The following is a 23155-nucleotide window of genomic DNA, read 5'->3' as shown; positions in this document are numbered from 1 at the left end:
CCCTCGCCATGTGAAGCTCGGGAAGATGCGGAGGCGCAGCCCGGCCGCCCGCGGCGAGGGATGAGCCTAGACGGGGAGAAGATGACCGAGGAAGCCTACCCTGACGAGTGAGCGGGGTCGGGGGCGGCGGGCGGGCGGGAGGGACGGTAGAGGGGGCAGCCTTTGTTGCCCCGGCGGGAACCGGTGCGGGTCGCTCACCCCCCACACCCCGTGCACGGACGGACAGACGCACCGGCCGCGGGCGGACAGAGGGACGCGGACACGCGCGTTCGTGTGCGCGCCGCCCGCCCGCGCATCCGCCATTTCGCGCTCCCCCCCGGCCGCGCTCATTTGCATACGGCCCTTTCATTCATAAAAACCCCCGGGAGGGCGGCGCGGCCCCGCCGGGGTGCGGAGCCCCGGGGCACCGCGGAGAGGGGGCGCAGCCCCGCGCCGCCGCCGCTCCCCGCCCCGGCCGAGGGGCTCGGGGCGCCTGGCGGGGGCGGTCGGAGGCGGAAGCGGCTGCGAGGGGGGAGGTGAGCGGTGTGCGCCCCCACCCCGCAGCCCCGGGCCTGGGGGGGGTCGGGACGCGGAGCTGGGGGGGTACACACGACGTCGCGGATCCCCGCCCCGGCCGCCGCCGTTTTGTGAATAGGAGGGCGGCCGCCGCCGTCGTCACATGACGCCGCATTCATAAACCCGGTCACCGGCGGCCTCCCCATTCACCGTCACCCCCCGCCGCCCACCCCCGTTCCGCAGCCCTCCCGCCACCTCCCCACTAAGAAACCCCCCGAGAGGCCGCACCGTGGCTTTCAAAATGCCTGGCGGTACCCTTTTCCCTTTTTTAATGCTTTCTTCCCCAAAATAAAACCTAAAGCTATTGCAGCGGAATGGCAGGAAGGGCTCTTTCACGCCGTGCTGGCCCAAGGGCTGTTCCTGGCTATCTCCTTCGGGGTTTTGACAGTCAAGAGGAATGACTCACTGGCGTGCAGGACTGGGTTGGTGCCAAGCGCCATAGGATGTACCGTGCTTTAAAACGACTCCTTGCAGGGCTTATAAAGCAGCCTAAGAACTGTGCAACTTTTTGGCTTGGTTTTGAGGTCCGAAAAAATCATAATTGGTGGTATGTGCCACGCTTACACCTTCATCATGGTAAACTTATTTTAGGGCGATTTACTGGAGAAATATGAGTGGTGAAGGAAATGGCTTCTGCCCCCAACGTGCATGTTGAGAGGAATTGTTATTTTGGCAGCTCTTAATGAAGAGACTATAAATACGTGTTTATATGTAGCTTCTGAAATTGTGGTTATTTTGAAGATGGTAAGGTTCTTGCAACAAGAAAAAAATACCCAAAACAAACAAGCAAAAAAAGACAAACCAAAAAAGAAGTGGTTGAGATTCTCACATGCATATTACCATGACCTAACAGGCTGGAAAAACGTGGCCAGCTCATTTCCAATAAAAACCTTCTGGTTCTTCATTTGGTTTGGTTTTTTTTTTTGACTTTGTAAATTGCATGAGAGGAAGAGAAGTGGGTCCTTGTCTCTGCATTTGAGAACACGAGGCCAACTGTAACCCAGTTCAGTGGACAAAAATCTGGTGCTCACCAGCCTTTATCTTGAGGCAAGATACTGCTCTAAATGTGTTTTCCTGCAGGGCTCAGTGCAGAGGTGAGTGTTGGTGTAAAACACCGAACACTTGGCTCTGATGGTTAGCTGGGGGGGGGGTTTTTTCCCTTAATTGTAGGCTGCAGTTTGTTTTGGAGTGAATTCTTCTTCCACGTGCTGCTGCACTGCCATGCTGACAGAGGCTTCAGCTGATGATTTTCATCTGTGTGGGAGCTATTGGGTCACGCCACATCTCCTGGGGTCGCCTGTCAACCCAGCAACACTATGCTTTGGTCCCTCGGAGGTGGGGAGGCTGGTGACCGCAGGGAGCCTGGTACCCAACCCATTCCCAGGCCACTGAGAGCTGTTTTGTTGGGGTCTGGGTGTGTTGACTTTCAGGGTCAGTGATGCCTTGTAGTCCTTACATCAGTGCACGTCCCAAGTGGCTCTTCTGGAGGCCGTGGTTGGGCTTGTCAGAGTTTAGTGCAGGCCTTGGCTTTGTAGGGCACGGTGAGGCGTTTTAGGTAAGCCATGGTTTCCTCTGTAAGCTCCTCGCTTCCAGCCTTGCATTGATTGATAGCGTTGCTGAAGCCGGTGACTCATGGGTTGTTTTTTCATTTCAGTGGTGGGTGAAGTGATTTGATTTTTTTTTTCTCCAATATATATGGTGTTAAAAGCAATAAGGACAGGCTCTCCTGATAAGTTTTCTCAAGCTGTCAGAACAATGGTAGTATAGCGTGCTATTTGCCCTAGATATCTGGATTTCATTTGCATAGCTATTCTTGTTTCACTGAGTGCACTGTGAGCAAATGTTAACAGCCAGATTTCAAAAAAAAGGACCACTGTCAGGATGCCTTTTAAAATAACCCTCTTCAAGTAAATAACAAGGAGTTCCTCCCTCCCCTTTTTTTTTTTTGCCTTTTTTTTAAAGTAGCTTCTTGAGAACAGCTCAATTAGACTTTGAGCTTTGAGATAGTTTATAAAACCGAGGAGGGAAACAAATAGGGCTTAGGATGCTGGAAACTCATCGGTCCCTTCAGAACTGCAGCATTTGAGATCGATACTTAGAGGTCAATTTGTCATTGCCAAGCCAGCGCCTCTTTCTGCATCTCAGCCTTTATTTCTGCTTCCCTCCTTCCCCCTCACCCAGCCCGTGCTGCCTCGCACGTTGCAGGGTGGGGGGAGAATGGGGATGCCAGGTAATAAATCAGAGGCTCGAAGCCGCCGTGCTGGGCGTAAGCGGTGAGGGGATTTCGGGCAGCGCTGCTTGCACCCAGAAGATGGGCGGCTGTGGGGGACCCTCTCCGAAACCATCCCGGATGGGCTGCCCGTGGCTTTTCCGCGGGTGAGGAGGAGAGTGGAGCTGAACCCTTAAAGTGATTTGGATATGCCCGGAGGCTGCCGCCTGCTCGTTCCGATGCATGGTTCCAAGAAAGTCACAGGAAGTAATTAAATGGAAAAGGTCAGAGAACGAGGAAGTGCTGGTCCGCAGCCTTGTGCTGCTTGGGATGGAGCCGCGATGCCCGGGCTGAGCTGTGTCCCGGGAGTGTCCCCGCCGCTCCAATGCACGCTTGGTTTATTCCAGCGAGCTGGGAGCGCTCCTGCCAAGTGTTTGCAAGTGGGACCGGTCCCCCGGAGGTTTTTAACGAGCTGGGTTAAGTGGGATATGTGTAGGGTTGCTGTGGTGGTGTCCGGGACAGCAAAATGCAGCATGAGATCACACCGATGCATTTTTCCAGTCTAGGGAAAGAAAATTAGACTTAGCTTGCTCTTGCTGATTCTTTTGCTGGTCCCAAAATCTCACTTCCCTCCACCGCTGAGCAGACACCAGCGATGTTTGCTCTGAATACTGAGTCTACCAATATTGCAGTTTGCCCTTTGTGCTGAAAAAAATGTTTCCCCCCCTTCATTTTCACTACATTTTTGCCCCATTCTGATGATTTTTCTGTAGATATCAAAGGCAGCTCATTCAGCTAAATTATTTTGCTACAAGTTTCAGCCAGGGAGGAAGGCATGGGACACAATGTGTGTTATGACATTATCGCTCACAAATAGGACAGGAAATGAAGGATTGCCAAAATATAACTGTTTATTTCTTGGCCTGAAAACATGCCTGTTTGAAATATGACATGTAAGTAGCTGCTTTGTTCGGTCTCTGGGAGAAGTTGTTGTTTATAAGGGAATAATAGATCTGTCAGATGAAGAAGAGGGCGAAAGAAAGACGGGATTTACCCTTTCTACTCTTTCTACTTCTGTTTTGGAAATGCCTTGATAGAAGTTGTAGGTGGAAGATGTATGGAGAGGGTGTTTGGTCAGACAACTGGAAGGGAAACCTGTGGGAAGAGGGTTGCCACAAGTGGAAGGGAGCTAGATTTTTAATTTCTCAGCACATTAGGCCAGGCTATGGCCCCATGCAGCCCATGGATAACCCAGATTCTGCACTGAAAAGGGGAAACCAAACCAACCTGCCTTTGGGCCAGAAAGTGAGGTTTTTTGGTGTAGCTCCCCTCCTTGAAGAGTGTGGTGGGGCAGTGGTGGTGGGACAGTGTTTGAGTGCGGCACAGATGCTGCACCAGCAATGGAATCATCTTTGACCTGGTTTTGCAGCCTGTTTTTTATCTCACTGAGGCACACCCTGGAGCGTGGGTTAAAAGGTAGGTTTTATCTACCTGTTTAATTAAATCCTGAGGCTGCAAACAAAAGTACGTTGTGTGGCAAAGCTCACTCTTAACATGGGCTTGGTTTGCTCTTAGCTGGATTTAAACCACAAAATTGTTTCCTGTTGGCCACCAAATTGCAGGGAGGTGATGGTAGTTGTCCTCCTTCTTCTGGACCAGGCTGGAAAATAGGAGCTGAGGAGTGAGACACAACTTAACTATTGGTTTCAATCCCTCCTTTTTCTTTCTTACATGCTCTGGCATGCTTGAGGAACCGATAAATTCAATTTCCTTCCTTCCAGCAGAATGGATATAGGAACTGCTCACTACAGCAAATTCATTGAAAAATGTGGCTTTTTTGTTTTTCCTTTTTTTCCCCCCCCTTTAACAGCACGAGGTGATCTTTCTTTCAAGAGCTGTGCAGGGGTGGAGAGGGCACAAAGATCAGTGAAACTAAAAGTACAGTTCTGTAGACTGTGTTTTTGATATATGCCCTTTTTGCTAAGTGGAGCATTTGATTTTTGGAGGACTTAGGCTTCTAAAGCAGTGTAGAATTTCAAAAAGAAGTAAAATAGAAAAGGTCAGTTGACTAAAAAAAGGCACAAATAGACTGTGGAGTTGATTGACAGGAGATAGGAACTGCAGCAGGTCCCCATTTCTGTAGACTACCAAATGCAAGCAAGAAGCTGTTGTCACATAAATCCCAGCACTGGAAAGAGAGGTCTGCTCCAAGCCTGGCAGCAAGCAGAGCACGGCAGCATCTCCCAGCATCTTGCTTGCACTGGCCATTTCTTTCCGCTTTGGCCATGGGTAAACTCAGCTGATGGTTTCCAATGATTTCTTTGTTTTTTTTCTTTTTTTTTTTTTTTGTTTGTTTCTTTTTTTTTCTTTGTTTCTTTTCTTAACCTATTGGTTTTCTGCCAAGATCTTCTGAGTTTTCCTTCCTTCCCGTTTCTCTACCCACGTCCACCCCCTTTCCTTGTCAAATTTCCTTTAATCATTTATTTTTCTGGTGCTTGCTCAGTACTGTAAACCTGACTCTCTCAAGCTGCAGAGAAATGCAGCTGGGCTGTGCTGGCCGCCTTCTCTCTGCGTCTGACCCTCACCTTGGGTTTTGCATCAGCTCTTGGGGGTAAAGGCTGGGTGTGCCCATGTGGTTTCTCAGGATTTGGTTCCTTGCAAGGCAAGGAGAACCATCTGCTGGCCCCCACTGCTGGATGAATGGAGGGCACAGGGCTGCAGGATGGAGCTGGGGTGAGGGGCAAGCCCTGCTGATGCAGTAAGAGTAGCAAAGCAATGCCCTAATATTGCACTTCTGCCCAGCAGCACAGCAGTTTGGGGAGGTTTATCACCATCAGTCTTGGTACCCGCAAATGCTCCCAAGCTCATTTTTCTGCTCCCCCTTGATGTCAGACAAATGTTGCATGGGCAGGTGGACATCGCCTCAAAGTCCAGGAGGCTGTCTTCACTCCATCTCCTTTTCTGTCTGCATTTCCTTTCCCCCACACTCTTGAAGGTATTCTTTTGCCTCTTGCCTGTTTTATATCTATTCCTTCATGTGTCACACTTGTCTGGAAGCAGGAATTCCACTGTCACCACAACTCATGTTGTCCTCACATCAGGGGAAGGTGATCACCATGAGCCCAATGTAGCAAAACACTGTCTACCCCATGCAGTAGATGTAGATGCTTCACCTTAAAGTAAGGTGTTTTATCAAAAGCACTATTACAAAGTCTGCTTTCAAGGCTGTTGGAGACCTTTCTGCCAACAGCCAGCAGGTTCTACCTGTTGCAGTAGGTCTACAGTGAGATTTAACCTGTTTTTGTCTCCAGCCTGCTTGTTCTTACAGTCTTTGAATAACTTTATTCTTTGACTTTCTTTGCTTGCAGCTTGCACTTCAAGGACTATGTTTTGGGTGTTTGTTTGTGTTCCCCCCCTCCCCCCCCCTTCTTTGTTCTCAACTCCTATGTATATAATCAGAGGAGAGATCTTGAGTCTATCAGCTGAGTATTGCTGATGGCTATTCCAGCTAGGAAGGAAACTTCTTACTGGCAGGCGTGGGGAGGAGGGTTTACGGGACTTTCTAACAACAGAAGTTGATTTCCCCATCTGTGGTGTGTTCAAAAGTGGGATTGCAGAGTTGCCCGAAGTGCTTGGACCTGGACAGCAGTGCCTGGCAAGGAGAAAAGCGTTTCATGACCTGAAGACTGCGGTGGTGATGGAGCTCGTTCCTTGCTAGGTAGAGCTTTTTGTCTGAGGTACTACAGAAATGAGGCAAAATGCAAGCCAGAAATAACATCTTCAGTGAACTACCCAAAGAATAAATGGGCTTTCGAAAGTAACATCAGGGCTCGTTACCTGTGTACATCTCTCCTTAGGAGCAAAAGTGTTTGTCTCCTGTTGAGAGTAACCATTTCCCCCTGTTTTTAAGTAGAAAGGTTGAGTTGGTCACTGTTCCACCTCTGCTGCTGCTCTTTGCCAGGCTGGCAGTGATGGTGCTGGGAGATGTGTTGTAAAACCTGATAGCGTCTTTTGATACTGCGTATGGGAAACACATCTCCCAGCTTGTAAGGACCTGTGCTGCTGTGCAAGGACAGGAGCATGTTCTGCACATGCACTCAAGTCCAGAGGAGGTCTGGAAACACTTAGGTTGTTGGTTTTTTTAACTGCATTATACATACATCCTGTTTGGATAGTCCCATTACTTCTTTTCTTTCTAGCTAAAAGTGGCAGCTTCCCTCCTGTATGTTAAAATGTAGAGCATTGCTTGCCTGTTTGAGTAGTTGAGAGCAAGATTAGTTTCCACTGCAGTATTTGAAATACACTGAAGGCATTTGTACAGCAGTCAGTTTCAACAAAGCTTCTTCCCTAAACACTGGAGCCTTTTGCAGCACCGCAGTTTGCCTACCAGCTCCTTCCTGGTCCTCCCCTCACCTAGAGAAAAACAACATTTCTTAAATGATGTGGTTTTGTAGGAATTAAGTCCATGTTTAGGATTAGTTGATGCCACTAGCAGCAATTAGTATCTGAGCTAAAGCACACCTGTGTAATTTACTTTTTTTGTTCGAGTCTCTAGACTGTTCATGCTTTTTATTTATTTATTAATTCCCATACTGGTGGTGGAAAGCATTTTTCTGGGGGACAGACATGAGGTGAAAGAAGGGTCTCCCACAACCTTGTGTATATCTGGTTTCCTTCCTTTTAAATATTGGCAGCACTTGCTTTTCTGCAGCTGTAATGACTCCCCTAACCCATAGCACCTTGAGCAGGTCCCTGTTTTGAGGGGGATGCTGCCCAAAAAGATACCCATCATGTTCAGCCCCCTGGCTAAAAGCAGGGAGCTCAGCTTACCTCTGCTCACTGCATTTCTTTGCTGACATGTCCAAACACTCCCACCTGGGCTTCCAAGTGCTTGGAAGGCATGCTGGCTGTTTACCTGGTTTTATGAGTGGAAAGGTATGCCCTGGAGCTGAGAGAAGGTTACTAACTAATGATTCAAGTTGCAGCATAGAGGGAAGCGTGTGCCTTGCCTCAAGTTGGGACAGAACGAGGCCAGGGGCGGGTGAATAGCTGGGATCATGCCTTGGTAGCGATCGGCGTTCTGGGCGGCTCGTCACCGCATCCATCTTTGTAAAACCTTGAGTGCTGTGAAGGGGAAAAGTGTCCAGGTTTTAATACTGGAGAGCTGCTTCTTTTGTTTTCCAGTGATCCAAGGGATGCCATAAAAGAGCTGCTGGAAGGCATCAGCAGACCTGGCGAGTACAGTCGGCTGCTGCTGCGGGCATCTGGCTCTGGGCTTGCAGTTATTTACAAACTGTCTCGTTCTTAAAAATTATGTAGAGATCTGAATGTATTACCTGGGTTAATTTAAAGCATGCTTGGAGGTTTTTAGATGTGTAGCTTAGTTTTTGTTCAATTACTCACTTTTGTTTCATTTATTTGTGCGATAACTGTGATGCTTGGATCTTTGCACCTCTCCATCATTCATCCATACTGTGTAGGTGAGGGTTTGAGGTCAGAAGTCCAGTGGTTCAGTGGGGTGATGAATGCCTAATTTTGCCTGATGTCCCATGCAGTGGCTCTTGATGAAGTTGACAAGCTGAGAAATTCACCCTCCTCTGCTGCCAGGTTGGCTGTGGAAGAGCTGCAAGGGAGAGCACATTGCTGAAAGTGGGAGCCAAACCTAGACCTGCCTTCTCCAGTTTTCTCCACAATTTCAACAACACCGCCACCTTACATGATCATATTTCTAAAACCCAAGGTGCCTGATTCCTTAGTGCTGATTTCTTTTTAAAATCTTTATTTTCATATTTTACATTGTATTAAAAGCCCTGCTTGCCTTGGTGGCAATGGAGGGCCAGCGTACAGGAGGCCCTGTTAGACCTCAGAGTAAATCTCTGTATTTCAAGAGCTTGTTATGCTCCATGTATTTAAAGTGTGTGTGTTTATAAATTACAGAAAAGCCACTGATACTTCAGTGGTGTGCTTTTTTATTTTAAATACTGGTGAAATTACAGCAAAAACTTTATCACTAGAGGTTTATAATGCTGCCAGCATAATTCATCTGTGACTGAAATTTGGCATGGGAGGTGTTAAGCTGGTTGCAACCCATCATTGCTTTACATGTTATTACTGTATGTATGCAGTTTGGTGGCTGTAAACATGAAAAGGGTTAGGAAATGGTGTAGAGTTTTATAAAACAGTAATTCTGATACTTGAATTGCTTGAATGACCTTGTGTTTTTAAAAAGGCACCTGGTGTTTAGCTGGACTAGGAGGAAAACAGAGTGCAGAGCTTGTGTTCTGTGTTTAAAAGCAAGAATAAAAGGCTGCAGTACAATTAAGCCATTAGAGCTGCTTAAGAGAAAAATTTCCTTCTTTCTTTTCTGTGCAAGTATTTGGCATTTTGGTATAGTAATACTTCATGAGTGTATTGAATGGCTGGAAAATTACTAAGCAGTGCTGGAGATGAGCTTCCGCTTGTTATCTGAAGGAAGTGAAATGTAGAGTTAACCAGATTGGTTAAAAACAATAAATAAAATGGAAAAATTTAAGGGGTATTGATAGGAGAGAGGGGCAGGCTGGTGTGGAGAGGGAAGTGGAGGTGCACAGAGAGCGTGATCTCACAAATGCAGTCAGGAAGTTCTAGAAATACCCTTTATAAACACTGCATCCTACAGGAAGAACCTAAAAGCCCAAATAAACCATTTCCCCTGTGCCTATGTATACATAAACTCCACTGGTTTGGAAGATCTTATCAGGTCAGTGATGTGCCTTTTTACAGTAGTTCCTAAGACAAGTTACATGATAAATATCAACTTTTTTTTTAGCTGTTTATCAGGTTTGTTTGTGCTTTTATCAATTATTAAAGTCTGTGTCCCGTCCCCCTTACCCAGAAGTCCTAAACCTTCCCAGGTCAGTCTGCCTGGATAAGTGACCATTTTTGGTTAATATCCTTACAGACTCAGAGTTGTGCGGATGGGCAGAGTCAGGAGGAAGGTGAGGGATTTTATCTGTTTGACTTGATGTGTACATGGGGGAGGATGATCTTCCCCCACCTCAAAGTTATGATTATAGGAATGTGGTACGTGTAGAAATTGTTAGCAGACAGCAGATACAGGGGAGACAGAAATAGGCTTATTTTGATGCTTTGGATTGAACTGCAAAAGAGTTTGTTGATCGTGGGATTGCCATGGCCATCTCGCCTGATGCTGGGCTGGATGATGTTAAAATATGTGTGCTTGCCTTACTCTGATGTTTTTACCCAACTTCTCTCCTGTGCTTGCCCATTAAAAATCTTCTTGCTTCTCTCCCAGGCTTATTACTGGGTCCTAGGAATAATTGTGTGCCCAGAGGCCAGGATCAGGATCTAGCCAGGGTCTCCCAGTGTTTGGGTGTGGAGATAGCAGTTGGTGTGCCGGTGACCTCAGCTGGGCTGATCCTCCCCCAGTGAGTAGCTGAGTAGCCCTTTAAAATCACAGCCTATGAATGAAAAGAATTACAGCTTAACAAAGTCTGCCACCAACCATTCATTTGGTTTGGTTCTGCATGCGTGCCTTTAAAAAAGAGTCCTGAAATAAATTTCCAGTGCCTGCAGAAAAGCCCCCTCTTCATTCCAAATCCCCATAAGCAGCAAGAGCGACTGTTCCTTAGAGTTAGCAGCCACATGGACTATTTTAGAAATGGTCCTGAAGATCCATAAATTAAAACACAAAAAGCCCCCATCTGAGGCATTTTTAGCCTGGTTTGACTATGGAGCACTGAAATTCTGCAGTGCTTAGTGCTTCTACATCCGTGTACTCTATATTTTCTAGTTAGGAGAGCTCTGGGTGAACTGTAGACTGGGTTAATTTGTTGATAAAATTTGCTGTTCTGCCCAAAAGTTATTAAATAATACATCTAGCAGCTTTGTTGCTGGTTGGGATGTTTGGTGGTTTGTTTTTTTTTTCCTCCTTCCCTTTTCTATATCCCTAAGGAAGCATGAGCTACCTTTATCAGAGTATTGCTGGAATAGCTTCCCCAACCTTTCATAAGGTCAAATAAAAAAACAAACAGCCCTTCATAAGTGAAGGAAGGGATGAGGAAAGAAGGGTGTTTGTGTACACTTTCCCATTCATGTTTTAAAGAGAAAATATATAAACTTCTGGAGTCAGTGCCGCGTATCTCGTGCGATTATAGGAGTTGAGAGTTGGAAGCTTAATTTGCATTCTCAGTGCTGACTTAAACAAAACCAAAGGGGAATAGCAGTGAGCAGGAGAGCACTTTGCTGCTTTGGGTTTGCCTCTCTTGGCCAAATGCACTCCATGTTCTGCAGTGATTGAAGCAATAAAATCACAGGGTGCTTTTGCTAATCCCTTCTCTTTGGATTGTGAGTGCAGCTAAGGTTTCTGTGTTGATTTGGTGTAAGGTGATACAGAGGAGAAAATATGTCCTTTGTTCCAGCACTTGAATGTTGAGATTTTAAATGGCATACCTTTTGTGCAAATTTCATATAAAGAAAAAAAAAGTAATTAAATATTATTAGACTGTTTTCCTCTTTTGCTTGCTCTCTGCTGCAGGAATGGGAGGAATATTTTCTAAGGAGACAGGTTTTGTGGTTCTGCATGAGTTTAGTACCCTCCTGAACATTGTCAACTGCAAGTAGTGCTTGCCTGTACATATTTTAAGAAGGAAAAAGTTGCTCTGATTTCTGTGCTTGGGGTACGAATGGTAGAGGTGGGACTGAAAATGAGCATTCCTGGTTGGACATTCTTCAGATGATCTTCACTTTGGGTCACAAGCAGTGAACCCTGGCTATACCTGCTCATAGTGTGGGTGTTTAAAACAGCCAGGTGCTGCTTTTGTCCAGTATTAAAGAAACCCCTGCCCTTACAGGGGTAAGCAAGGGTTGGAAAACCCAACTGCTTTGCAAGAGGCATCTGGCTCTGTCATCTCTGACCAGTTGTCTATGGAACAGTTAGAGGCAATACATAGGATAAGCTTTTTGTTGTGATTAATGCTGTAAAGAACTCACTAATGGGCCCCAGAGATCTTGCTGAAAGCTGCTGCTGGTGGTTGCAGGGAAGATGCCTGTGTTTGGAAGAGGTTGTCTCTTGACATGGTCAGCATTAACTCTCCTTCAGTTGAGAACTGAGCATCAAAGACAGATCTTTCACATCCTCTTTTATCTTAATATGAAAGTGACTCTCCAACTCTTAGCATGCGTTAAAAAATACTTGGTAGATAGCTACTGATGTTACTTCTGGGTGTGGTTAGCACTGGATTTATTTTACAGTGGATGTTGAAGTAAACATCCCTGTGTGTAATGAGAGCAGTGGGGAGAAGAGGCAAGAATGGAATGGCAGAGAATTTTATCTTAATTGGTGATGGGTGAGCAGAAGTAGTACTATTTTTTTGGTACTGATTAATTTCATATCATGGTTTTATTAACTGCCATGATGTGAATTTGGGCCAGCTGGGTCACCCTTTGCTACAGAGGGCACAAGGAGGTGGTGACTATTTTTCTTAGACCAGTAGAAGTGAATCTTCTTTGTGTCTGCAGATGGTGTCTTCCAGTGTTAGATGGTGAGAATCTTTGTTAGCTTATTGTTGAGGGGTGCATTCCTTACCAGATACAAAGCACCTGGCTGTTTTCTTACCTGTTAAGCCGTATCATGTCTTATGTTCTGCATTCTGCACTCTTTTAAGCTCTTGTTTCCTTAGGTGGATGGAATAAATGTTGAACCCCTTTCCTCAACTTCTGCCAGGAAGAAACTTGTGCTGCTCCCTAAACTTCTGAGTAAAGCCAGCTTCTCAGGACAGAAAAGGGAAACTCCTTGAGAGCACTCTCCAGCGTCGAAATGCCCCGCATAAAAGCACGTTTGTACATTTTGTTACACGAAGGAATTCCTGGCCTTACCCAGCCCTAAGTAAATAGCCAGGGAGAGGCAACTGAAGCATGACGGGTGGCGGTGGTTGGAGAGCAGGGACGTGCGGTGTGGAAGTCTGCGGTGCAAAGCAAACAATGCAAGGACCCGTGCTGTGTTCTACAGAAATGGTGGTGGTGTTAGGAGAAAACTGTCCAGTGCCAAAACCTCTCCTCAAGATCACATGCAGCAAGTACAGAAAATGCTGAAAAGTTTGTTGAATTTTTTTTTTTTTTTTTTTTAATCCATAGGTAAATTTTCCTGTTTCAAGACACTTGAAAATTACAAGTATTCACTGATGAAAGAAGTAACCCCTTTGGGGTGTTTTGCTGATTTGATGTTTAGCTTGAAATTCTGGACAGCAAAAAACTTGGAAAGTTTATCTTTTTTTCGAAGTTGCATTATTTAAGGTCCAGGGAAGTCCTACCTGTAAATTGCCAGAGCTGTCCTTAGAGCTCCCTAGGTTAGTGAGATGGCAGAAAACCCAGGAGGGTTTTCCTTGGATGGCTTCAATGGGATTGCCCTTGGTTGAGCACCTGTTTCAGGCATCTCTTGCTGTATAATTCATAAAGGGGATTTAGAAACTCCTTTGACACCAGAGGGAAGGCTTTGAAACCCAGGAAGAAACATATGACTGGAGAGAGGGCGAAGTGTGGCTTGTTGGAAGGTGCTGTGTTCCAGGGAACATGAATGAGTTTCTTCAGTTAATTGGATAAAGACAAGTTGAAAGGTTTGTTCTTGTTTACAGCTTGTATATGTTCTTGCTATTTTATATTTAACTTATTCTGAAAACTAAACCTTAAATAAGGAAATAGCTAAAAGGCTAAAATCCAGTCTCTGTATATTCATTTTATTTTGGAACATTTTAAATATAGGAACTTCTTCTGCAGCACTGTAGCTTTGTCATGCATGAGCTAATTAAGATGTTAAATATACTAACCTCTTCTGTGCTTAAAAAAGATCCTTGCTTCTGTATGTGATGACTTCCCCTCTGCAGGATAAGCCTTAGTTTTGTCAAGAGTGCCTTGTTGGCAGCTCCAAGGCTTGTGCAGGCTGTGTCCCCACGTTGCATAGCACAGCACTCTTGGCTTGTGTTGTCCATGGCTGTACCTCTAGTTTTGTGAACACTTCTTGACATTCAGCGCTGCTCTGCCTTATGGGTCATGCATATACTAGTCAGCTCATGTCATGAAACAGAGTGGATTTTTGTTTTATTTTTGTTTCTTTAGCTAGGCAGTGTGCTGACTCTGTTCTTCCTTTTGGCTAAAATTAAACCTTCTCCCTACCCCACGCTGCTCTCCCACCCTTGGACTTCCATTACAAAAGGCATGAGAGACATGCAGAGCAGACCATAGGTTGGCATGAAGTTTCAATTGACTATTAAGTTTTTTAGCTAGGGATGTGATCTAATTAAGCTTGAAGAGCGTGCTTGCCCCAGGTGAATAGAAAGCCTGCCCAAACAAGCGTTGTGGCACTGAGCAAAAATTACTCCCTATCAAAGGAGAAGCTTAATTTTATCCCTACAAATCTAAACAGGATGTAGCACCTTCAGCAGCCCATGGATGCAGGTTAAAGTTAATAAAGCCAGCTATTTGGAGATGGTGTGAGCACCTCTGGGCTCATCAGAGCCATCTGGGCCTATTCCACAGCAGCGTTTCAGGAAAGCAAGCGAGGTGCCTCTTGGAGCTTGCAGTGCCACATGCTTGGCAGAGGGTTGTGAGGAAGCCCCAGGTGCTATCCAGGAGTGGGATTTTTGAAATAGTGCCTGTGCCATCCTCCATACTGGCAACAGCTGGTATTATAGGCATGACAGGTGTCTGGGGTCCCTGGCACCAGAGCTCAGCCTTCCCCATCACTACCTTGGCAGGACTTGGTTCCCCATCACTTGGTTGGCAGGACAGTCCAGAGTCTGTAAGTGCCATGAAGATTTTTGAAGCTGCTTGAATTTTATTGTTGTTGCTGTGATTTTGTTTGATGTCATTGGTGTGCCAGGTACTGGTGGACCTCAAACACTGGTTGATTTAATGGATAAGGCAGAAATGCCTCATGCAGCCAGGAGTGTGCAAAGCGAAGAAGCCATGAGGTGTCCCAGAACAAACAACGCTTTCAGCATCATCTGGCTTACAACTGTCCTGGACACTGTGTCCTGTCACCAGAGCTGCCAGAGCTCAGAAGCTGGATGAGGCACCCCTCATTTTATTGTGCTTTGCTGTTACTTCTTACTATTTTTATATGCTTTGAAGAAAAGGACTTGAAAAGAGCCAGTCCATGACTTCTGAAAGTGCCTCTTGGGTATTGGCAGACAGTGGAGGAAAACACTGTTGTATTTTGCTAGTTGGCTCTCTCCTGATGATCTGCCTCAATGGCAGGAGCCAGAGTTCGGTACTTCTGTGGAAACATTGCACAGGGGTTTTTGGTGGCTCATTCCTTCATCTGGAGCAAAGAATGGGTGAAGTCAGAATATCTGGGTGTCATTTCAGAGTTGAAATGACTTTCCTGGGTGACACATCAGGGTGCAAAACACAGGAAGCCTTGGCAAGCGCTGTATATGGGCGCAGCTCCTTACCACCACCTCAAGTACTTCATTAGCCAGAGAGCATGAACCTTGACAGTGCTCCCGATAGTGATTTCCTAGAAGCTGGTGTTTGTGGGCTCCGTCTGTTGTTGTTGTTGTTATTATTATTATTAAAATTTCTGCTTGTAACTGATGTGAGTTGTTTAATTACCAATACCAGTACTTGACAGGAGGAGCTACGATGTGGTGTAGAACATTTGGTCCCATAAAACCCTGGCACACGAGCACACGTGTGGCAAACAAACCCAAAAGGTAGCAAAGGTAACAACTGGTCTATTGAGTTTGCTGCAGCTCAGCAGGATTTGAATGTGGAAAGGGAATGTGAATTGGCAAAAGGCAGGTGCCCACTGATCACCATAGTGTTACAGGCAGTCACTGTCCTGCTTGATACAAAACCAGAAGGCGTGTGGCTTGGTGTAGTGCGTCAGACAAATAGCAACTGCTTAATATTTGATCCAATATATAGATACGTATATATTTGTATGCAATAACCATACAAATAACATCTGCATCATTGTCACAGTTGTGGTAGAGGTCAAATCCAAGTGGAAAGCAGGGCTGATGGTATTGATGGTATTTTTAATGTAGATAATTTCCTGCCTGATAGTTAACTAACATCCACTAACTAACACGGAAATTTAATTGTATTTCTTAAACAGTGAATGCCCTAGTTCAAAGGGATGGCTTTCAGTGGACAAAAATAATTCAGCTATAAATGGTACCGAAGAGCGAAGTGATGAGGACATACTAGGAGCATAAATATTTAAACCTTTTTTCAGGTTAAGTTAAACTTATTTTCTGCATTGATGGCTTTCAGTGCTCTGGGAATTCTGCAGACGGATTTGAATTCTGCTCTTAGGTTGGCATTGAGTACACGTGCATAGCTTTGGTTCCAATGGGAATTATCTAAATTTCTTGCAGGCTTGTGCAAGAAGAAGGTGGAGAAGTTGCTTGAAAAAGATCCTAAGTGAAGACAAATTGATGTGGGGTCCCTGTCTGCTACTCTCCCCACCTCCTTTAATAGCAGAAGACCTCTGGACAGTGCTGTGCCTCAGCCTGACTCACTTAAGGAAGATCAGTTATGTATGATAAAACAGGAGTCTGAGGGCTCCTTGTGGTGCTGCCATGAGCAAGCACAAGACGTTTCTGAGAGAAGTAAAGTTGGTGCCTCCAGACAAAGTGATGGGGTCTGTTCAGCTTCGGTGACTTGTGATGGTCTGAAAATAGTTGCGCCACCAGGTTGGTGCAGAAATGGTGGTTGGCCTCAAGCACGTCCCAGCTGCATCCTTGTCATTCACAGCAGTGTTGGTTTTATTTTCATTTGAACAAAAACTTAAGGCAGGAAAGTCGAGAACAGCTTTTCTGTTTGTGGCAAAGCCCTTCATTTCCAACAAGTGCTACCTTAATATTGTTACAGTAAATGCACCAAAACACATATCTGGAGGGAACGCCTAGCCCTGTGGCTGTGGGGGAAATGCAACAGCAAAATAACTTGATTTATTGGTGTCAGCTACAGAGTATTGTCCATGCATCAATTCATAATGGCTTTAGATGAGGTGAGAGCTGAGCAATGGTGTTGGTTAGGGAAACAGTAGATCAGTAATGTGCAGGATGGCCTCCCCATCTGACAGCTCTGGGGACCTGGGTGAGGAAACTCACTGGAGCTGCTTTTGTATAGAGAATAGTGTGACTTGCAGATGGACGTTTTTGCTGATATCTTAAGCTTCAGAAAAACAAATATTCCCTCAAAATAACATTAAAAAAATAAACTTCCACTTCTTCCTGTTTTTATAGTTTGCTTGTTTCCTCAGTGTCATGGTTTTGTCTCCAGTACTGTAGATCATTAATCTTCAGAGGATCAGGACCTTCACAGAAGTATTTCCTGTACATGTTTATCTGTCTTTTTAACAAATTAGTATCTGCTTGTTCTCCTCTGAATTTTCCTGCAAATAATAGGAAATGCTCTCCTCAGTAATAAGGCTTTTTGTTAGAAAAAGATATCTAGATAAATCACTGCCAGGGGTTAAAAGTACTTTTTTTATGATTTTATTGATGGCATCCTTTAGGACATCTGCAAGTAGCACCAAATTCCAGAGGTCACTGTGTTAGTTTTGGCGCAGCATTGTTTCAGCTAAACTTCATTTACTTGGTTGTGAGTGCGTCTGGAAGACTCCTGTCCAAGTGTTAGCAGGAATTCCAGAAGAGGCATGCTGCTACATCCTAGGCTTTCTCTTGAGACAGCCACAGATTTCCACCTAATCCTTTAGCAAGGTGAGCGTTGGCCATTAGTCAACAGGGAAGTGCCTGTTTTCCACATCCACATGTTGCATTGCCTTGTTATAATGGGATGGAAACAATCTTCTCAGCTGCTACGCTACTAACTTTTGTTACTTTTAGCTAATCCCAACACAGTTTGTAAATACATGCATTAAATGTGTAAATATATTCCTCCTAAAACATGCGTGTGTGTGTGTGTGTGTGTGTTGGATGGGGACTTAACTCCCATGTCCTCCCTGGACTCATTGCAGCCCAAGCACATCTGGACAGGGTGAAGACAGGAGAAATGTGATTTCTACCCTCTCAAAATTGATGGTATGCATCATCCATGCATTTCCAAGGGAGAGCATTGGATTTGGATGAGTAACCAACTTTCCCCCTCAGCTTTCTGTTTTGAATGGAGCTGTCGTCATCTGACTCCATCTCTGAATCCGCTGGAGCTGGGCCTGTAACTCAGAGCTCATTCTGGCACTGCCTCGCGTTTCCACAGCGGAATGCACTGACTTGTGTTGATATCCACAGCATCCTCCTGGCATTGGCCTGGTGGCTCCCAGGGCTGTCCCCATGGTGGAGGAAGCACAGGTTGGGCACCAGCCTCCTCATGGTGCTAAAATTAATAAAAAGGCATCCCTGGATTTTGCAGGTCCTTGCTCCACCTTTCAGATTAATGATGGAAATAGCCCTTTATCAGACTCAGAGAGGCCCAAGGGAGTTTTCTTTGGTTTGGGTTTGGGGTTTTTTCAGACGTTTTGTTGACTTGTGATTTCCCATCATGGTGCAAACTGTTTAGCAGAGTTTGTACTCACCTTGCTTTTGGGCAGTGAGTGCATACATCTCTCCCTTAGAAGGCCATTGCTGTTTTCTCTGAATATTAATTTCTAGTGGAAAAGGAGGCCTTGCAGGGGAGTCTTGACACATCACTCTTCCACTGCCATCTTGTCTGGGAGCCAAAACATCACAGTGGAGTGCTGGGCATGGAGCTGCCCTCCCTTTGCACAACTACAGCAGAAACCCATCTTCAGACCAAGGCTCTTCCTTGCTATAATTTCTCTTGCTCCAAGGTATTAATGGACATAGTGGCAGAGACAGATAAATCCTAAAGTCAGACTTACAGCTGGATGAAACTGCCTTAAGGAAAAAAAACAAGTTTATAGGTGGAGCATCAAAGGGTAAGCATGCACCTCCTGTCAACCTTCTGTCCTTGTAGTTAAAATCCTGGTTAAATCTGAGTTTAAGGGGAGGAAAAAAAAAAGAAACCATTTTGGATTGAGATAAACATTCGCGGTTTCATTATCATGCGCTGAACATGCGTAGAGTGGTTGTTACACAGCTTGAGACAGAGAAAAACCAGTGTGAAGTTAGGGAAAAAAAATCAGGGTATATCTTCTTCCTCCTTTGTAGATACTTCAATAATTTATTGGAAGTCGATAGTATAGATTGGGCTTTACCCAAAGATAAAAGGTGGATGCTTTTTTCCCACAAATCTTTTGCAAGAAGATGATGTTGCTTCTCTTCAGTGTTCATTTTTTGATGTTTTTAAGCAGTGCTGTGGCCATTTAAATTAATAAACTGGCATAAGCTGTTAGCAGGTTTTTTTGGTCTGATGTTCTGGTATTCCCTAATGAATCCAGAAGATTTGAGGTGGCAGCTCCCAGCTAATAGTGAGTGTACCAAAAACCCTGATGGGTACAGGATGAGAAGCTGCTTCACCATCTTTGATGCTAAAAGGAAAGACCATGGGAGTCTTTGATCTCCTTCATATATATCCGGGGACTCCAGCTGTCCCTATGCTGAACCTTTTTGGAAGGAATGGGTGTGAGAGCATGAACATGCAGTGTGTTGAACAACTCATCCTTACCTGGCAGAATGAGAAAAGAGGATGACCCCAAGATGTTTCCCCTGATTGATTTCTCTGCTGTCTGCTAGCAAAATCCCTCTTGCCAGGGACACATTCAGCGGGCACTTGGCACCACCCTATCTTTCAGCATTTAAAAGATTCTGCCTATTAAAGCAGAGCACAGGAAATGCAAGCCATTAAACGCATGTGACAGTGTTGTGACCAGGCGAAGGACAGTGGTAGGGAGAGACGCACAGGCACGCAACTGCCGGCATCTTGAGGAAACGCTTGTTTGTTTGTCCTTTTTCCAAAGCCCTTCGGCTGTGCACGGGAAGCGACGGCAGAGATGTAAACAGGAAAGCTGGCTGCAGGGAGAACAAAGTAGGGGTTAGGAGATGCACACAGTTGGCCAGTGGAAACTGAAAGGTACTGGTGAGAAATCTCTGCCTGCTATAGGACTTTAATAATAAAATCAGTAAACTAAGAAAGAGAATCATAGAATCATAGAGTGGTTTGGTTTGGAACGGACCTTAAAACTCATCTTGCTCCAAAGCCCCTGCCATGGGCAGGGACATTTCCCAGTAGACCAGGTTGCTCAAAGCCCCATCCAACCTGACCTTGAACACTTCAGGAATGGGGCATCCACTGCTTCTCTGGGCAACCTGTGACAGTGCCTCACCATCTTCTGAATAAAGAAATTTTTTTTAATATTTAACCTGCCTTCTTTTCATCTTAAGGCCATTCCCCCTTGTCCTGCCACTGCATGCCCTTATGAAAATAGTTTAATGCTGGATGTCCTGATCCAGGGCAGGCATGGTGACACTTGCAGTACCCTTTACAGGAGGGGAAGCCTGCTCTGTGTTGTTTCTGTGCTCTGAAGGAGGCACATTGTGAGGATCACTGTCATAAATGAGCAATAAAATAATTCCCACATTACTAAAAATGTAAGTGGAGTCATAAGCGTTAACCATCTTCCTTTAAGTCTATAAAATAGCAGCTTGTTCCCAAGAGTACTGAAAAGAAGAGCTGGACAAGGTACTGTTTTACTAACACTGACAGGAGAAGCAGAGTGATCCTGAAAACTTAAGTGGGTTAGTTCAAGTCAGTCCCCAGCAAAACAGGGAGCTGGCTGACAGGAAGCACAGTCAACATCAGATTGAGAGGATGAAATTGGAGCTGCTCAGCACGGTTTTATGGGAGTTTTCAGTGATTTTAGGAATGTAGGTGGATAAAGATTATCGTATCCTTGTGTCTGCCTCTTGGTCTGCAGGTGGTTTTACCGTGGAGTATTGAGTCGTGGCGTGGGGGCTTTCCAGAAGATAGTGCCAGCCCTGAGAGAGCAGTAAAGATGATTTGAAATCTAGAGGGAAGAAATTGGAGAAGACACAAGATGATATATCTGGTTTAGGATGTGCATAATTAGTCTGAGAGTACTCGCATGGTAAAAAAATTTTATCCTGAAGAAAGGGAAAGCAAAGATGCAGTGGATAAAAGATTCACACTTAAGTACCTCTACTTTGAGCTAAGTATTAAAGTGCAAAAAAAAAAAGGGAGGAGCAAGGCCTTGGTTTTTCAGTAGCTTGTTTTTTAAACCAGTTTCCTATCAAGAAAATGAAAGTTTGCAGCGTGCTGTGTGATGATTGAGGCCATGTCACACAAGTAAGGCAAAGTACAGGGTTAGCTTTCCTGGAGTATATTACAGCTGTTTGTCCAGGTATCAATTAGGAGCCATGGAGGAAGGGTTTAATTAGAAGAAAAGCACATGAGGCTTTTCCGGCGTGGAGGAGCTCGGTGCATGTCATTTGTGTAACCTCTTTTCTGGTCGTGGATGTTTATTTGGAGTCAAGTAAGACGCTCTTGGCGTTTTCCTTTGATCTGTCTGCAGGGAAATGAAATCCATATGGCCTCCACCCAGATCCTGGCTGGGAATACCCATCTATGCCGGGGTCATTTTTTTGTTGTCATACATATGTACAAAGGTCCATTCATCTATGAGAATGACATTCAAAATAGGGAAAACATGGTCATGATATGTAGGGAGGAGCATTTTGGTGCTCCCAGAATGTTCAGCAGCCTAAACCGTATCGTAAAATGTCTGAAGTCCTTCCTAGGGATCTACTTTTGTGCTCTTTTTCCTATTTTTTTGCCATACTTCCTGCTCTTCCCTACAACACAGCTTAATAAACCCGGTATTCAAGAAAGCTTAGTAGACAACAGGGACAGCATGAGTGAAACGGGTGTCTCTCAAGTGCTGGGCATAAAACTACACTGACCATGTTTATGAAGTCTTTTGTTTGGGTTTGTTGTTTGTTATGGGGGGATTTTGATTTGTTGGGGTTTTTTTTTGTTTGTTCTATTTTGGGTTTTGTTATTTTTTTAAATTTAAACAAAAATGGAGAAAAGTGACCTTCTTTACCTCTTACAAGGCACAGCAAGCAGTGCTCAGGCAGTACTGCTGTGGTTAATCTTGAATGCTACACCTAAGGTGGGTGGCCTGGTGTTCCCAGAGGATGAGGCATAACAAGTTTCAGTATTCCCAAAGTGGACCTGGGCCTACAGATACTCAAACACCTCACACTGCACTGGAAATGAGTGCAGAGACATCTTTGTGCCCAGTTCACCACTGCCAGGGCTTGGTCCCGGGCACTCTGTTAATGTTTTGCTGCAGAAGTTCAGCCCATTGACATGACTGCTATTAACAAGGTGACCGAATTTCATTCTTCTCACCACAAGTACTCCAGCAGCTGCAGTAAAAATGGGCTCCCCTTGCTCCAGCCACTGTCTCAGCTCTTTGAACCATGCTTGCAGTTGGCTGGCGGGCAGCAAAAGGCAGATCCACCACCTTGCTGGCTCCCCAGGTGCAATGTTTACTTAAGATTTCTAACAGCAGAGCCCTGTAGCGGCATGAATCTTGCTGGGAAGTGGGGAAAATATTCATGTGTTGGCACAGCCGCTCTTCGATCCACACTAGGAACTGCAAGAAAGCTTTAGAGGATATTTCACTGTAGCACTGAGCTAGTAGGGTTGGGTGTGCAATCTACTGGACAGGGCAGTATTTAAGGGGAAAAATAACAATTATTTTAATATTAATGTTTTTTTAAGTGCAGCATCATTGCCTGTCTTGGAGCTGAGGTTTGTTAGCTTAGCCTTCAGGTTAAAGAATGTGTGCAAAGGTGAGAACCCAACCAGTGAGTGATTCGGTTGATGCTGACCCAGTGGCTTGATATCTGCTTCCCTTTGGAGAAGACTGTTGGGAGCAGGGCTTGAAGCCAGCTGAATGAATTGGTGGTTCTTCTTGACAGATGCAACAGCTTCTGGGTGTAGACGAAAGGCAAGGGCATTATTTCCATCCCTATGGATTGAGCATGCTGTAACATTTTAACAGAGAGCTTTTTTCCGTCTTGCATTTTCACACGCGGTGTTTGTCCCCACCTGCCCCTGACCCTGTGCTGACCAGCAGCTTTGCACAGGTTACCCAGGTGGTGGCTCAGCCCAGTCCCATGAGCTGAGAGCTGCCCCACAGCAGCTGCGAGACTGTGGTACCTGTACAGTGTGATGGCTTTCCTATGTAATTGGTCATGCTGGAACTGTTTGTTAATGTTGCTCATTGGTAAGAACCTTCTGACAGTCCCAAGTCTCTCTGTGTGCTGAGCCTTGAGTTTTTAGGAGGACCAGTGGCAGGATGGTCTGCGGACCAGTAGGAAGGCAAGAAAACAGACAAGCTTTGGGGAGATGTAACTGCTCAAGATGTTGTTTCAAAAACATTATTACAACACAGCTTATTCAAGGATAGTTTTGTCTTACACAGGGAGGCTAATT

General features: G+C 45.3%; 1 protein-coding gene and 1 long non-coding RNA gene across 2 annotated transcripts in view; one reads left to right on the top strand and one right to left on the bottom strand.

Annotated features, from left to right (window-relative positions):
* LOC121668714 overlaps nt 1-139 on the bottom strand; it is a 2876-nt gene extending 2737 nt beyond the window's left edge. Inside the window, exon 1 of the long non-coding RNA XR_006017535.1 lies at nt 100-139. This is a non-coding gene — a long non-coding RNA (uncharacterized LOC121668714). The remainder of the gene's footprint in view (nt 1-99) is intronic.
* SPRED2 (sprouty related EVH1 domain containing 2) overlaps nt 7-23155 on the top strand; it is a 59781-nt gene continuing 36632 nt past the window's right edge. The window contains exon 1 of the mRNA XM_042036721.1: nt 7-107. Within this exon, the coding sequence (XP_041892655.1) occupies nt 61-107 (47 nt within the window). The 5' untranslated portion in view covers nt 7-60. The remainder of the gene's footprint in view (nt 108-23155) is intronic.

The sequence above is a fragment of the Corvus kubaryi genome, unplaced genomic scaffold (assembly GCF_017639235.1).
Source record: "Corvus kubaryi isolate FWS band 111438036 unplaced genomic scaffold, C.kubaryi_AGA036_p1.0 37386, whole genome shotgun sequence".
NCBI classification, from domain to species: Eukaryota; Metazoa; Chordata; class Aves; order Passeriformes; family Corvidae; genus Corvus; species Corvus kubaryi.
Note: the sequence above shows the minus strand (reverse complement) of the source record. Positions and strands in the feature narration are given on the sequence as shown.